General features: G+C 34.0%; 2 protein-coding genes across 3 annotated transcripts in view; one reads left to right on the top strand and one right to left on the bottom strand.

Annotated features, from left to right (window-relative positions):
• The first annotated feature begins 114 nt into the window (after positions 1-114).
• Positions 115-8,622, top strand: LOC138314365 (uncharacterized). Its single transcript, XM_069254667.1, has 7 exons — positions 115-257; positions 1,994-3,144; positions 3,450-3,541; positions 4,116-4,281; positions 4,640-4,801; positions 6,298-6,466; positions 6,904-8,622. The coding sequence occupies exons 2-7, from the start codon at positions 2,044-2,046 to the stop codon at positions 7,233-7,235; spliced, it is 2,022 nt and encodes a 673-aa protein (XP_069110768.1). The 5' UTR covers positions 115-257; positions 1,994-2,043; the 3' UTR covers positions 7,236-8,622.
• Positions 8,623-9,458: 836 nt separating this feature from the next.
• LOC138314366 (diuretic hormone receptor-like) overlaps positions 9,459-14,815 on the bottom strand; it is a 104,826-nt gene continuing 99,469 nt past the window's right edge. The window contains exon 10 of one of the 2 annotated variants that reach the window (XM_069254668.1): positions 9,459-12,866. In XM_069254668.1, coding sequence (XP_069110769.1) covers positions 12,153-12,866 — 714 coding nt within the window. In that variant the 3' untranslated portion in view covers positions 9,459-12,152. The remainder of the gene's footprint in view (positions 12,867-14,815) is intronic. The other variant, XM_069254669.1, reaches the window with a different exon arrangement.

The raw sequence follows: 14,815 nt of genomic DNA, 5'->3' as shown, positions 1-14,815 counted from the left end.
AGGATACGAATGTATTGAATAGATTATATATTCTTAAAATGACATAATTAAGAAAGAACGTTTAGATAATAGGAGTTATGGATTATTAAAGATTGAGATCCGTATTATATTATTTTTCTGGCAATCCGTTATCCGTACATTCTTTCTGGAAACTTGTTATGACTTGTTTTGCTTCAGAAAACATGACTGGGCGAAGCGCAGACTGAGTGTATATAAAGCGTGGAAGTCCAGGCCGACAGGTATATCACCGAAGAAAGGTAAGCGTATATATAAGGCCAGCATGTACATGTAAAACTGACCACGACAGTACGTCCGCTAATTTACCACTGGACTGTCAACTCACGTGATCACGATAATTACTAAGATTGTATGTTAGTATACAAGTACGTAAACTATATATTATCAGATCATGAACTGCAATATCGATCATAGTGCTGACACATCGTTATTTGTTATGAAAATGTTTCCAGTAGATGTACCTCCGTGTATATATACAGACATACATTTGTATGTGAAATAAGGAGCCAGTGTTATCTAGAAAGCAACCGTTGATATTACTTCCTTGACCCATGATCTGCACGATATACAAACTTTAATATAATCTCGATATCCCTGTATAAAAGTCACTTTCTTTCTTTCCTTTTTAGACCTTGATTTATGTAGCCTACATGTATGTTTGCATATATCATTATAATTACTTTACGGAATTATAAATGTATGTAATATGGAATTTATAATTGATGTGGGTCTAAAAATTTAGTTTTGACTCAGTACTGATGTAATTAAATTGTCAGGGATTATTGATTAAGTAATTATCACACACGTATATAGATGTAGGCACAAAATCCTTGAATGCTAAAGTCCCCTATTAATGATCATTTGTTAAAATGGCTAAATGGGTCATGTACCTACGTATTTCATATATATGATAATATTTCTGTTTGGTACGCCTAGACTTGTACACATTTGTTACACAAAGTGTCTACGCATGTAAATAATTTATGATTTTAGTTAAATCTGTACACCATTTTAAATAAACGATATATAAGCCTTCGCCGATCGCATGTTTTTATAGCGACTGACCGAAGGGATCATCCAGACAATTTTAAGCATCGCCATTGTCCATATACAATATGGTTTATGTATAAGTTCTACATAATTTGTATATGTTTGTTATGTTTATGTTTTTGTGAACATTTCTGACCGTCCGTAATATGTATTTTTTGTTTGTTTTGTTTTGTTTTGATAAAGTGCCAGATCCCCTCGAAAATTCGACAATTTCCGTCCACACTATTGGAATTTCTTACTTGCCCCATAGTAACAAAATCCGTACATGTTATTATGTTTTGGTTAATATGGTTTTATGTCAATGTAACTAGCTAGGCTGATTAAATATTAGGGCCCGCGGTTGTTCAAAACTATTGTTAAACTGACGATGTTGTTAACCTATTAATCAGCGTTAGTTAACGTCTGCGTTAAATATTGCTCAAATTAAACACGAACCAGTTTTATTTGAGGATTAGAGAACCTTTCTGGTGGTTCAATCGATGGAAAGAGTTGAGTAGCTATATAGGATATCGATATTTGGGATGCACCGCTTACTTCGCGTCCATGAAACAGATAACGGCACAACCGCCAGAAATATACTTTATTCTTTATATTTCATAATACAGTCGTAAATGCCATTTTAAAAGTTCAGTATTTACCTCTTTAGTGTTTATGGTATTTACAGGACTAAAATCGAATTATATCGTTTAGCTCCGACAGGCCACAAGATGGTAAGACTTCCCGCCAATGAACATGCAAATATTAAGGCTTCTGAAAAAAAAGGCCTTAACATCGAGTATTGTTTCAATCACTTCTTTTAGTAAAAATTACAATATTCAGCTACAAATGTTTAACCATATGAATGGTTAAGAAGTGCTTTATGATATTTTATTTACCACGTGAGTGTATCGATGACTAATTCACATGTGTAACTTGCGTTTTCCAGACACAAAACACCACATATCGAGGTATCAGACGAATCGCAACTGGTTCACCATGTCGAAGAACCAGCAAACCAAACGCGCCATAAAAAGATTAATGCAGGATCTGGCAGAGCTAGAAAGAGAACCTGTGGAAAATGTTTCGGCCCGCCCATTAGAATCCAACATGTTAGAATGGCACTGCAACTTTAAACACGACGAAATCATCTACCATCTGCTACTGTTCTTCCCCGAGAACTACCCGTACGAGAGCCCAAGTGCGGAATTTGTTCCAGTTGGTTTCCAGTACAACGGAGGAGCAACAAAGCCAGGCAAAAAAGGAACAAAGGTATGCCTGGATATTTTCTCCGACTTTGCTGATATCCACACGGAATGGAAAGACCAGAAGTCCGTTGGCTGGTCTCCAGGGTATACCATTCAGACCGTGCTGCTCAATGTAGTAGCCTTTCTGGCTGAGACCCAGTCTGGCAACAATTTCTGGATGCGAGATGCAACAGAAGTCAATTTGAAGCTCTCCAAGAAATTTTCCTGTGATGATTGTGGTCATACATACAAGAAGCCATTTCCACCACTGGATCATGATAAGCCAGAAAAACCAGCAAGTAAGAAAGGTGAAGGGAAAGCGAAGAAAACGGGGAAAGATTATGAAATCATTGATTATATGTCGAAGGAAGCTTTCAATGAAGGGACACCAAAGACAAACTCAGATTTATTCGGATACGGCCTGATTGTATCGGGGCCTAAACACAGACCATCCCTGACAACTCCATGTGAGTTCTTCTCTTTGGGATCGTATGAAAGCATGAAAGAAGAAACAGGAGGAAAAGTGAAGAGTGTTATGCGTGAAGACATAAGTTTCTTCCTCCCTATGTTTATTCACTCACCACATGGGTCGAAGATAAAGGATGTGTTTGAAGCTACGCTGAGAGAATGTGCAGCTATTCTTCCCAAATGCAACCCAAAGAAAACTCCAATTGAGGACATGGTCCTCAAGGTCATTCCGAACCTGATGTCAGCAACAGTTGTCGAGTTCAGTAAGGGGACACAACACACCAGTGACAACGCACTGAATGGGTACTTTGCTCTACATAGACTATTGCTCTGGGCATTGGATACCTACCCCACACTACAGAAAGAGGTCGACACAAGACTCAAGGTAATCACTACAATATAGAAAACAACATTAATTTTCTCACTAAAAAGAAATACGAGTCAACTACAATCCTTTCAAGCAGGGGAGACAATTTAGCATTGTGCTGAAAAGAAAGGACCATATAATTTGAATGTAGAATTGTTTGCACATTAAATTGATGTAAGGCAATATACTACAGCATTTGAACATTTCTTTCTTGAATGGTTATGATACAATCTTCCATATGTATACTGAACACAAGCGGAATTATCTTCGTTTGAATCGATGGAAATTGTGAAGATGGATGCTAAATGAATGATTTTTTATAGGTTTTTATTGACGATGAAGAACAGAGAACAAAGAAAGCCTGTCCACATATCGGAGAGTGGTTAATGCTTCTAACAGCATCCTCAAAGTATAGGTAAGCATGCTTTGATGCATTTAATAAGTGGAATATGAAACCACAAAAATATAAAAAGATCACCAGAATTTCTAAGAACGGTAAAATTTCGGATTCTAAGTCAGGTAGTTAGTTTTCAGGTCAAAAAAGTTTTAGGCTGAGTAGTAAGATATGACACTTGCTAGGAACTAATGACTTTTAAATTTAGTTCATTATATTGTGAATTGTTTTTCTTCTCTGGCTTTGTGTTAAGCCTTGATCTTTACATTTATTTAATAAATGTAAAGGTCAATAATTTACTTGTAGATGCATATATCGGCAAAAGAGCAGGATCTTTTAAGATAATATGGAATATTATGCTGTCAAATAGTACTGGAATCTTAGTTCTTGGGTTGAATATTGTCTCTGTCTATTTTGTTCCCTACAATGAGCATATTATCTGTCCTTCCACTACCAAGCTTATCTAAATAAAAGATGCAGCCATGCCTTTGTGCTCTTCTGTTACAAATTCCATTGCATTCAGGTTGTGATATTCCTTTAATGTTCTTACTAAGCAATCAATTCATAAACCGGACACCATATTTCGTTTACACAGGTGGGAAGGTGCAGCAGATGCCTACCTGTCCGAGAGCTGGAAGCGTCACGTGATGTGGTATGTTAAAGAAGACTCTCAACTAGGATTCCTTGACACAGACAAGAAAATCCGAGTCCCAGAAACGTTTAATAGAACACAAGTCAGTCGGAAATTGTTGGCTTTCCAGGTTTGTGATTTTATAGATCTCCTTGAATACATGACTGATACATTGTATTTCTGCCATGCGTGTTGTTGACAATGCTGACATCATAAACTCATACGACATTATGAATAACACTTCTTTTCGATTACTCAACATTAACACATTCTAAAATTAACAAAGTTACATCTGTATACCAGTATAATAAATAATATTGATAGCAAATTCTCTAAGCAAAATAAGGTCCTACCCGATTCAATATGTGACTTTTATCAAGTAATTGTTGAACATGCTACATAATGTGCCAAATATTACAATATGTACTGTATGGTTACTTCGAATTTTGTAAATATGAAGGATTTACGTTTTCATTTGCTTAACACAGGTTCTCTTCCTGGATATCGCTATGCCAAAGGGAATGAGCAAGGAAGCCATGAAGAAGAGGTACGATGATAACATGGGGTTTCCTACAAACGAGATGGTAGCCAATATGAAATCCTGTATCCAGAAGATCAGTGATGCAAAGAACTATCAGGATTGGTTTAAGGTGAGAGAAACTTTAAGCAATCCATCTGTATAATTATTTTTACTATAGTTCATACAGGTATGCCAGCATGCTCCAGGAGTCAGTTTCATCAACCTTCTTTTACGAATTTCTTAACCTTCCCTTAAAGTTCCTTGGTCTTAGGTCGTAAAAGTCAACCCCAAATGACATAAGCTGTTGATTGGGCTGTTAAATACCAAATTAGAACAAAAATATATAGAAAAAAAGATAAATATAAATGACCGAGATAAAACTTCGAGTTATCCGAGTGTTCAAATTAAGCGAGTTCTCATGTCTACTGACGATGTCTTTACTTGGTATGTTTAGACTAGTTCCATGTCGTAAAATGGTGTGAAAAAGAGAGATATATCAAAACTGCCGATGGTAGTTGCAAAATTATAACAATAAAACCGAGATGTATATTTTAAAATGCTGTTCTACAGCAGATTTATGAAAAAGAAAATCGGCACTTTCGGCGTACTCGTTGTCAAATAAATCTCATTTCGAGTTATAAGAACATTTTATGTATGATTTTTGTCATTCGGACCCAAAATTTACTTCGTGTTATCCGATTTCTTCGAGTTTTCCTAATTCGAATTATCCGAGTTCTTTAAACAAAGATGAAGAGTGAATTCGGCCGGGAACGGCAAAGTATAACGTATTAAGCCGAGTTGTCGAATTATCCGAGTTCGTATCAACCAAGTTCCACTGCATAGAAAATAAGATATTTATTTATGTGTCTTTTTATTATGTGTTTTGCTCTGTCCTAGGTTCTTTATTATGTGTATTTGCTCTGTCCTAGGTTCTTTATTATGTGTCTTGTCTGTCCTAGGTCTTTATTATGTGTCTTGCCTGTCCTAGGTCTTTATTATGTGTTCTTTGCTCTGTCCTAGGTCTTTATTATTGTCTTTGCTCTGTCCTAGGTCTTTATTATGTGTCTTTGCTCTGTCCTAGGTTCTTTATTATGTGTCTTTGCTCTGTCCTAGGTCTTTATTAGTGTCTTTGTATGTCCTAGGTTTTATTATGTGTCTTTGCTCTGTCCTAGGTTCTTTATTATGTGTCTTTGCTCTGTCCTAGGTCTTTATTATGTGTCTTTGCTCTGTCCTAGGTTCTTTATTATGTGTCTTTGCTCTGTCCTAGGTCTTTATTATGTGTCTTTGCTCTGTCCTAGGTTCTTTATTATGTGTCTTTGCTCTGTCCTAGGTTCTTTATTATGTGTCTTTGTCTGTCCTAGGTCTTTATTATGTGTCTTTGCTCTGTCCTAGGTCTTTATATGTGTTTGCTCTGTCTAGGTTGTGTCTCTCTGTCCTAGGTCTTTATTATGTGTCTTTGCTCTGTCCTAGGTCTTTATTATGTGTCTTTGCTCTGTCCTAGGTTCTTTATTATGTGTCTTTGCTCTGTCCTAGGTCTTTATTATGTGTCTTTGCTCTGTCCTAGGTCTTTATTATGTGTCTTTGCTCTGTCCTAGGTCTTTATTAAGTGTCTTTGTTATGTCCTAGGTTGTGAATCTGAAGCCTCCAACAGACGACGAGGTGAATACCAGACTGTTGGCTGCTGTAAAGTACGCTATATATACAGATGGATACCATTGGACCTTCTGGAAGACAGGAGGCGGATGGAACGCTGTTCTCAAAAAATACAAACCCTATGTACCAAAGGAAAAGAAAGGTTAGTACTAATATTCTGATTATGTATCAGGATTTTATGTCCCATCTATGAAATTTGGGGCATACAGTGATTTCCATGTCTATTCTGACCCGTTTTGATTTTATTTAGATGAATAATAATGGCTCTTAGATATTATTATGGTAATCTAAATTAGCTTGAAGGATTAGTTCTATTGACAGTGCACTAAGTTCAGCATTTCCACATGGTTTATAATCTGTTGATTGAGAAATTGTGTCATACATTTTTTTATCAAAACACAATGCTTAATTTAGACAATTGCAATTAAAACAATGATATGCTAAAAACGCTTAGTTATAATGTGTCATTTTAAAATAAATTGATAACGAGTTGTATCCTTTGTTTGTATTCTTCTGACACGTTGTTGAAATGAGATATTAATGTCATTTTCCATTCAAATTTTGTCTTGTATTTTTCAGCCGAGGATGAGGAGAAAGCTGGGTCAAGTGCAGGTGGCAAAGGAAAAGGCAAAGGGAAGGGTAAAAATGCTGATGATGACAATGATGATGAACCAGCACCAGTCAAAGCTGCTGCAAAAGGCCGTGGCAAAGGGAAGGCAGCACCTGCACCAAAACCAGCAGCAAAGGGCAGAGGAAGGGGAAAGGCGAAGGTTGAGGAGGAGGAGGAGGATATGGAAGTCGATGAGGTTCCAGCAAAAGAACGAGGAAGAGGCACAAAGAGGAAAGCTGAGGAACCAGTAGGCCCAGGAGCTAAAAAAGGTCGGGCTGCATCGAAAGGGAGGAAGAAGTAAACGAAATTAATCCTGACATTTTTTATTGATAGATATATGTTATTTGATAAACTTTTATGTAACTAGATCGATATATTATGTTCGATATATTTCGAGGTTGTTTTGTATCTTTTACCGTTGTACCTAGACAGATAATAAGTGGATTCAGTCCGAATGTTTCCTATAATTATTCGATGACTTATATATTTTAAAGTGATTATGAATCTTGAAGAAAACGTAGAACAAATAGGACTAAAATATATCACCATCATACTTTATCACCATGGCGTTTTGTTTGATGGAAATGGCAGCGTATGTTCACACTGGTGTTAATTGTGTTCAAGTTATTCATATTTGTCATATATTCTTTATATCGAAAACCTTGTTATCATCGTTGATAAATATTTAAAATTAGATAAAAGATCACTTATGATTTGTATCTATAAAAAATGTACAATGATTGTTGAATTTCACATGTCATTTGAACATTTTTGTCAATATAATAGTGATATGATTATATCATATAAGAGCTTTTGCTTTGTCATGATAATCGCAACCATGTTATAAAATACAATGCAATAACAATTTAACCAGTTTATTTAAATTCGTAAGAATTGTTGAAGTGACACTATTTTGCTGATTTTAATGGGACATCAGTTATATAGGTTGAAATTACATCACTATGATGGCCCTGATTAACATTTGACAAACCTGGCGTAAATTTCTTTCTGACGTATAAAACGTCTTGGGATAATTTTGTAAATCTATAATGTCAATTTTAAAACTTGTTTGTGAAAACAGTAAATTATATATTGTGCATAAAAAGGTTTGATATATATCTTCGGATACTGCAAATTTTACAAATTGCAATCGATAATGATTATATGACAGCGACATACATATCTATTCACATTTGTTATAATTATTTATATATTTTTTTTTGTAAATTCATCGTGTTGTTTTGTTGTCTAAAGGATGTTTTGTTAAGTTTATTTTTATAAAATGTTTGAAGTGACAAGTTCTTCAATAATGTTTGATGTTTTCATCAAAGATACATATTGATAGAGGTTATGATATACGCATGTACATTTATCATGTTTTAACAATCGATAGCTGTTATATAATGTGATAGTGTTGTTTTCGCTAAATTCGTTTTAAACATCATGTTTCAGCATGAATTGAAACCAATGCATACATATTGGTAATCATGTATTAATTTGATATATAACGAATTTGTTAAGAAGTCTTGGTAAGCACAACTGTGAACTTGGAAACAATATGACGAAAAAACATAAAAAACACAAAACAAAACCACAGTAATAGTATAGCAAATGTGTGAACAAAAATGGCCTTATTATATGTATTGATGCAGTGCAATTGCAGTTGTTTACCAAAATGACAGAAACATGTTTAAGAAAGATTCCAAAAGATTAACGAACCAAAAAAGTCTAACGCTCCCTAGTGCTTTTCTCCTATGTCTTTCCATAGTTAATGATGATGAAGGTAGTTTGTCCTGAGATTAGTTTTAAGTGTGACCATTGTGTACACTATTTGGTTTTATATGTATTTCTAGTGCTGTTGATTCATATAGATTATTGTAATCTATATTCATTTTTGTGATCTAAAATACCAAAAGATGGTTATTTTTGCGATTGTACGGGATACTGACATATTCGCGAAGATTTGGTAAGCGAAATAATGGACAAGAATAAAATATGTCTCCTCGTTCATCTAGAACACAAAATTATTTAATTAGATTTAATATTGTGATTTTAAACCAAAGTGAGTTTTTTTATTTAACTGACAAAAATGCTTGATTTATGGTAGTGAAACCCTTTGATTGCGTTTTTAATGTTTCTCTTGACTCACGATAATAATACATTTATAATTGTAAAAAAAAATCAATAAATATCTAAGCTTTTATTCTGAATCAACTTTTATATTTTTGAAAAGTCGAGATTTTATTGATGTTGAAAAAACATGTTTTGTGCTATTCATATTACTTTATAACCATAACAAAAATACGTTGCTTTGGGTATAATGTATGAATTCATTAAATACGAATTTTACACATGATAATCATTTATTTGAATTATCTTCAATGCAATATTTATTTATTTCAATAAAAAAGTTGTTGTGAGTTGAATATTTTATAAGAAAAAGACATATTTTATATGTCATAACATATGTATTGAACGTTTGAAATAAATATGAAGTCAAAACGGTGTTGTTTCTTTTCCTCCTTTAATAATTCAAGATGAATATAGATATATTTATTGAAAAAGGCCAATATAACTTCTTAAAAATATGCTCTCAAGTCTCTGAAGCCAGTCCTCTGTAACTTTAAAGTGAAACACATTTTGTTTACTCGCAAAAATCATGGACTATGCGGTAGATGCTATTGGTATTTCACCTTACACAAATCCGTTTGATCTATTCCAGGCTAAACATATAGAGAATATTCCTTTTTGCTTGATGGATAACAGTTATATTTCATGAAGTTAGGTGGAATCTTTGATATTTTTCACTGTTCTATGTCATGATGATAGCTGATACCGACAGATGTATTCTAATCAACATTTCCCCGCTGACTTGCATGTAATTTGAGCACAAATATCGTGGAAAAATAAACAAAAGACCATCTTATGCAACAAATGTAGAAAATAAGAAATAATAGAAAAATGTACATAATATTATATTTCTGGGTTGTTATTTCAAAATATGGCATTCCCGCAAAAGCAATATTTTGACTGAGAATATTGTGTATTTAGTAGTCAATAGTGATATCACTTTTGATATTTTCACTAGGATGTAAAATACCACATATGTTTCATCATTATGTAACCTTATATAATTATAAAAAGGCAGTCAAAATATATGCAAGATAAACTTTTGATAGACACTTTGTCTGATACATCGTGGATTCGTACATTTAATGTTATATTTTTGCATATGTCACTGGTGTAATATATCCTGGAGCGCTTTTCATCAGCTACACATACACATTGTTAGTCATGATTTTAGAAAACAGTGACAGGATTCCAGGAGTCGGTTGAATCTTTCGAAGCACATTTTGACGTTCGTTGAAATGTAGTTTGTTGTAGTTATGTGATACAAAAATCTTTATATTAGTGTTGAATTCATAATTCATTACATTCGTCAAGGTTCAAAACAAACTCATTTACGAAATGAATATGTGATCCTACATTGTGATCTTGGAGAGTACAGAGTAGACGCTCTATGTTGTATTATCATAATCGAAATTATGATACCAAAATTAAACTATCTAGAAACAAAGATATCACAAAACATATTAAAAAGAACAATGTTTACATCACATTATGTTAATTATGCTTATTGTTACGATAATATTGTGTTGCCGACCGGTGGCTCTTTACAATCGGCAGTCAGTATCTGCTCAGGAAGTCGTGGCTTGGGAGAACAATTTCTAGAATATGACATCATCGAGTTGATTCGTAGTTGTAATCAGTGTTGTATGGTAGAAGTGAACATACCCTATTCGTATATTTATTTAACGACGACATATCAGGTATTGAAATCATCTTTATTTGATATTTTAAAGAATCCATTTCATCATCAAGTAATAATTAATTTAAACACTGTTCCTACTATATACACGTACATAGGATAATTAGATGTAAGTTCGTTTTAAAAACGCATGCTAATTCTTTAACGATAGTATATGCACATTTGGTCTTTAAAACCCTTATATAAATAAATACATTTTCAAATTCAATTTCTTATAAATATATATGAAGAAAACAACGACCACACATTCCGCTGACATGGACAGAGATGAGTACAATAAGTAGTTAATGGCATATTCAATATATATATAACAGAAAAAAATGAAAATATCTATCCATCAGATGTTATGATATGTACAATTTTTCATTACAGATTCACTGTTAATTAATTATGCACCGCGCCAACAATAAATAATGATGAAATGATATATATTCAAAATATGAAAATTATAAATGAAGAAATTCGTTAACTATTTCATTTGTACTGATAATAAATAAATTCTCAAAATGAAACCGTATGTTCTTTCGGTAGTTGACAATGATAAAATAGTTATGTATTTGATATGTGATAGAATTAACTTTTCAGAAACTAGAGTTATCTCCCGTACCTCATTGTCTATGTTTAACTTCACTTCCTGTGCTAATCACACCATGAATCCAAAATTAAACAGATCGGTTACTAATCTGATTATGAGGATCAAATCGAATCCGCCGAAATGCTGCAGATTATTACACGTAATTATCTGCTGACGAGACATAGACAGCACGTAGTATGCATTGCACATTGTAGCACACTGTGCATGAACCATCACTACCAATTCATGGATGCTCATGTCTTTGTCATCATATACAGTACTGTACTATATTCATGAGATACTCAGAATCGTTATTTTAGTTTCATTGTTCATTTCTAACAAACAAAAAATGAAACTAATCCACGAGTTCCGAACTAGACCCGAAGCAGAATTTACCTTATCTGGACAAAACGTCTTGACGAATAATTGATTTATATGTAAATACATATATTGTGGTCCTTTGCTAAAAACAGATAACATGTTGTCACAGTCTTTCCCAACAATATCCAGGTACAATTCCAAAGTCGCTTTAAAATAAGACACGATTGTTAACTACACGGAACTGAATATCGTCAACTCTCTAATTATAAGTTGTATGATTCATAACATTTTTCACGCATTGCCCAATTATAATAATCCATCTGTGTCTCCTTGGAACAAGTTAAGCAATCCAGTACTTTCGTTGCAACTCCTGTGCTGCCCTTTTCGTCGGAGAGAGCCTGATTTTGACATAAGTTTGCAACTTTTTTGGTTTTAGGATCCTTCTTGTTAACTAATCTACTACTATCTATTCATTTCCTTGTTGCTTTTGGCTATCAACTTGTTGGATCACTTCTAAAATCTCGACTAAACGTATCACAGATAGCAAAAATCTCGTCCCAGTCGCCAGTGTAACCACTATTGCAAACAGGTGTTTCGGGCTTCACCACCTGGCTGTTGTCGTTTTCGTCCCGGCTACCACTGTGTTGTGAAGTAAACAAAGGAGCGTTACTAGACGTCGAGGGGATTGGGCTATCAAGAGTACTGGCCCCTGCCGATAAATCGCTACTTTCACTCACTGACCAAGGTCTAGTTTGGGAATGACCATTCGATAAAGGATAAGTGGAACCGTCCGCACAGGGCGCGACATCAACGGCACACGTTTCCACATCTAACGAATGATTGTCATTGGACAATTTTGACCAATGATATTTCTTGTCATTTTCAGTGAGTTCTGTCTCTGAATATTCAATATCACTAAGAGTATCATTACCAGGGGGAAGTGCATCTAACACCGCCGTATATGCCTCTTCCATGTAGTCTGATACTTCCTTTGAATTGTTGACGTCATCAGAATCGAACGACTGAGATAAATCGACGCCGTTGGTATGATTCCAAGTATCAGACGTGACGTGATTTCCCGTGGGAACACTGGCCGTGGTGTCACGATTTTCGTCCGTAATAGTTTCCTTCCATTCATGCATTGGTGTTGTCTCGCTTACACCAGCATCAGGTTCCTCATGGTTGGATACAACGTTGGCCTTTACCGTCTATAAGAAAATGCATCAAGAACACATTAACGATATATTTTTATTATCTTTGAATTATGCATCTTATCGTCATTTGCTTATTTTAAAATTAATATTAGATAATCAACAAATATTTATATACATGTGTGTAGAAAATAGACATGATTTAACCTAACTGTGTACCGTTAACAAACTTTAATTTGCGTGCAATTTACTTTCGAGAATTAAGAGGATTCATGAATATTATCTCCTTGAATTAATGAAATTCCTATTCCACGACAGTTAATCTTCGCGAACATTGTCTTCAAAATTGAAATTCAGGTAATTAAGCCCCTCCCCCCCCCCCCCCCGAAAAAAAGTTGGTTTGCAGTACTTAAGCATTCTTAAAAATGGATGAAGCACACTTGTATGTGATTCCATAATTGAATACTGAATGGTCAAGTGTAAAACTATTCGTTATGTATTACACATTGTACTATTCTTACCTCGGGATCCAACTGTATGCTTGTCAGAGGCTAATATTTTTAATTTTCTTAATTGATTATTCAAATATGTACCAAGCACGTTTTTCGTTGGAAGTCATTGTTTTAAGTTGATATTTATATCTACACGGCTATGCTTTAAAAACATTTAACTAACTCTATGAAAACTTATTTTGGGGTCGGACGTATATTTTTCTCATATTTCTTTCTTTATACAACACATTTAGTAGATGAGGCTCCGATTTCTCGCAACACAGGTGCAGACTTAACTTAAAACTTAGGTTTTTCTCCTTATGTAGTTTTTATCAAAACTTGGGACTTAAGTCAGTTTTGGACTTCGAGAAACCTGGGCCTGGTATTGATATATGTCTGCTTGGAGCCAATAATATCCGACTACTATTGTCAAAGCCAATATACTGTACACCAACTGTCTTTCGCGGCTACTTATTTTCGCGTTTTCGATTTCAAAAAGAAGTTTGCGAAGAGTAATGCATACGAAAGAAAGTTTGTTTAGGATATTTTACTTCGTGTTTCACAATGGAACAAAACGAATATATTAAGTTTTATAGCTCTGTACCTTTGACTTACGTGAAACATCATTGAGGTAACATAATGTACCACGAATTAGAAATTTGACAAGATTACCGAAATGTTACCATCCCAAAGCTGAACTACACGAGGTAAATTTGATAAGATTATTTCGTATATTGAATTGCTTTTGTCTTCCTCAAGGTAAGGTGGTGTACCTAAACTATGAGCTTCAGATACACGATAATATATAGTTTGAAGATCATCATTTGTAGTGCATATTGTATAATTGCTTTTATTCAAATTACCCGTGAACAAAATGCATATATAATTTGTATAGCTTAAAACTGTTCGAGATTGACAAATGCGCGAATTTTTCTCCCTCCGATAAATTATTTAAGAGGAATATTTCCCTATGCCGATTATTTTTTTCTATTACTGAATACCGAGATGAAGAATATTATTTTATCTTTACAATGTAATTATGTTTAGTATATTGCAATAGAGATTTAACGCATATATCGAAATCGATAAAAAATGATAGTTCGAGGCATTGTCGTTACATACATTTAGATAAATGATAACAAACTGTATCATAGAGGTTGAAGTTCAATGAGCGCAATATACAAAGTGTTGATAAAAATGGCCTCATGGAAAAATGTATCGGCATCACCTAAGTGAAATGAAGACAAATGTAAAAAAGTCAATATTATTCATTCCAAATCAAGTTTATAGAATGTGTCATGGTTTGAAGTTTTGTCGTTTTCTAATCATACTAACAAATATAAAATAACATAATGCTATTTCTATGCCTAATTTTACGTTAGATCATGACATGGTTTTTTTTTCGGCATGTCAAATTTTCTATGATATGGCATGTCATTTATCTTTAAATAACTATAAAAGACATTACAGTATAATTTTCTCGAAAGGATATTACAATTTACTAGTATACGTAGT

Source organism: Argopecten irradians, chromosome 2 (assembly GCF_041381155.1).
Source record: "Argopecten irradians isolate NY chromosome 2, Ai_NY, whole genome shotgun sequence".
NCBI lineage: Eukaryota > Metazoa > Mollusca > Bivalvia > Pectinida > Pectinidae > Argopecten > Argopecten irradians.
The sequence above is the reverse complement of the archived record's forward strand: the minus strand, read 5'-3'. Positions and strand labels throughout refer to the sequence as shown.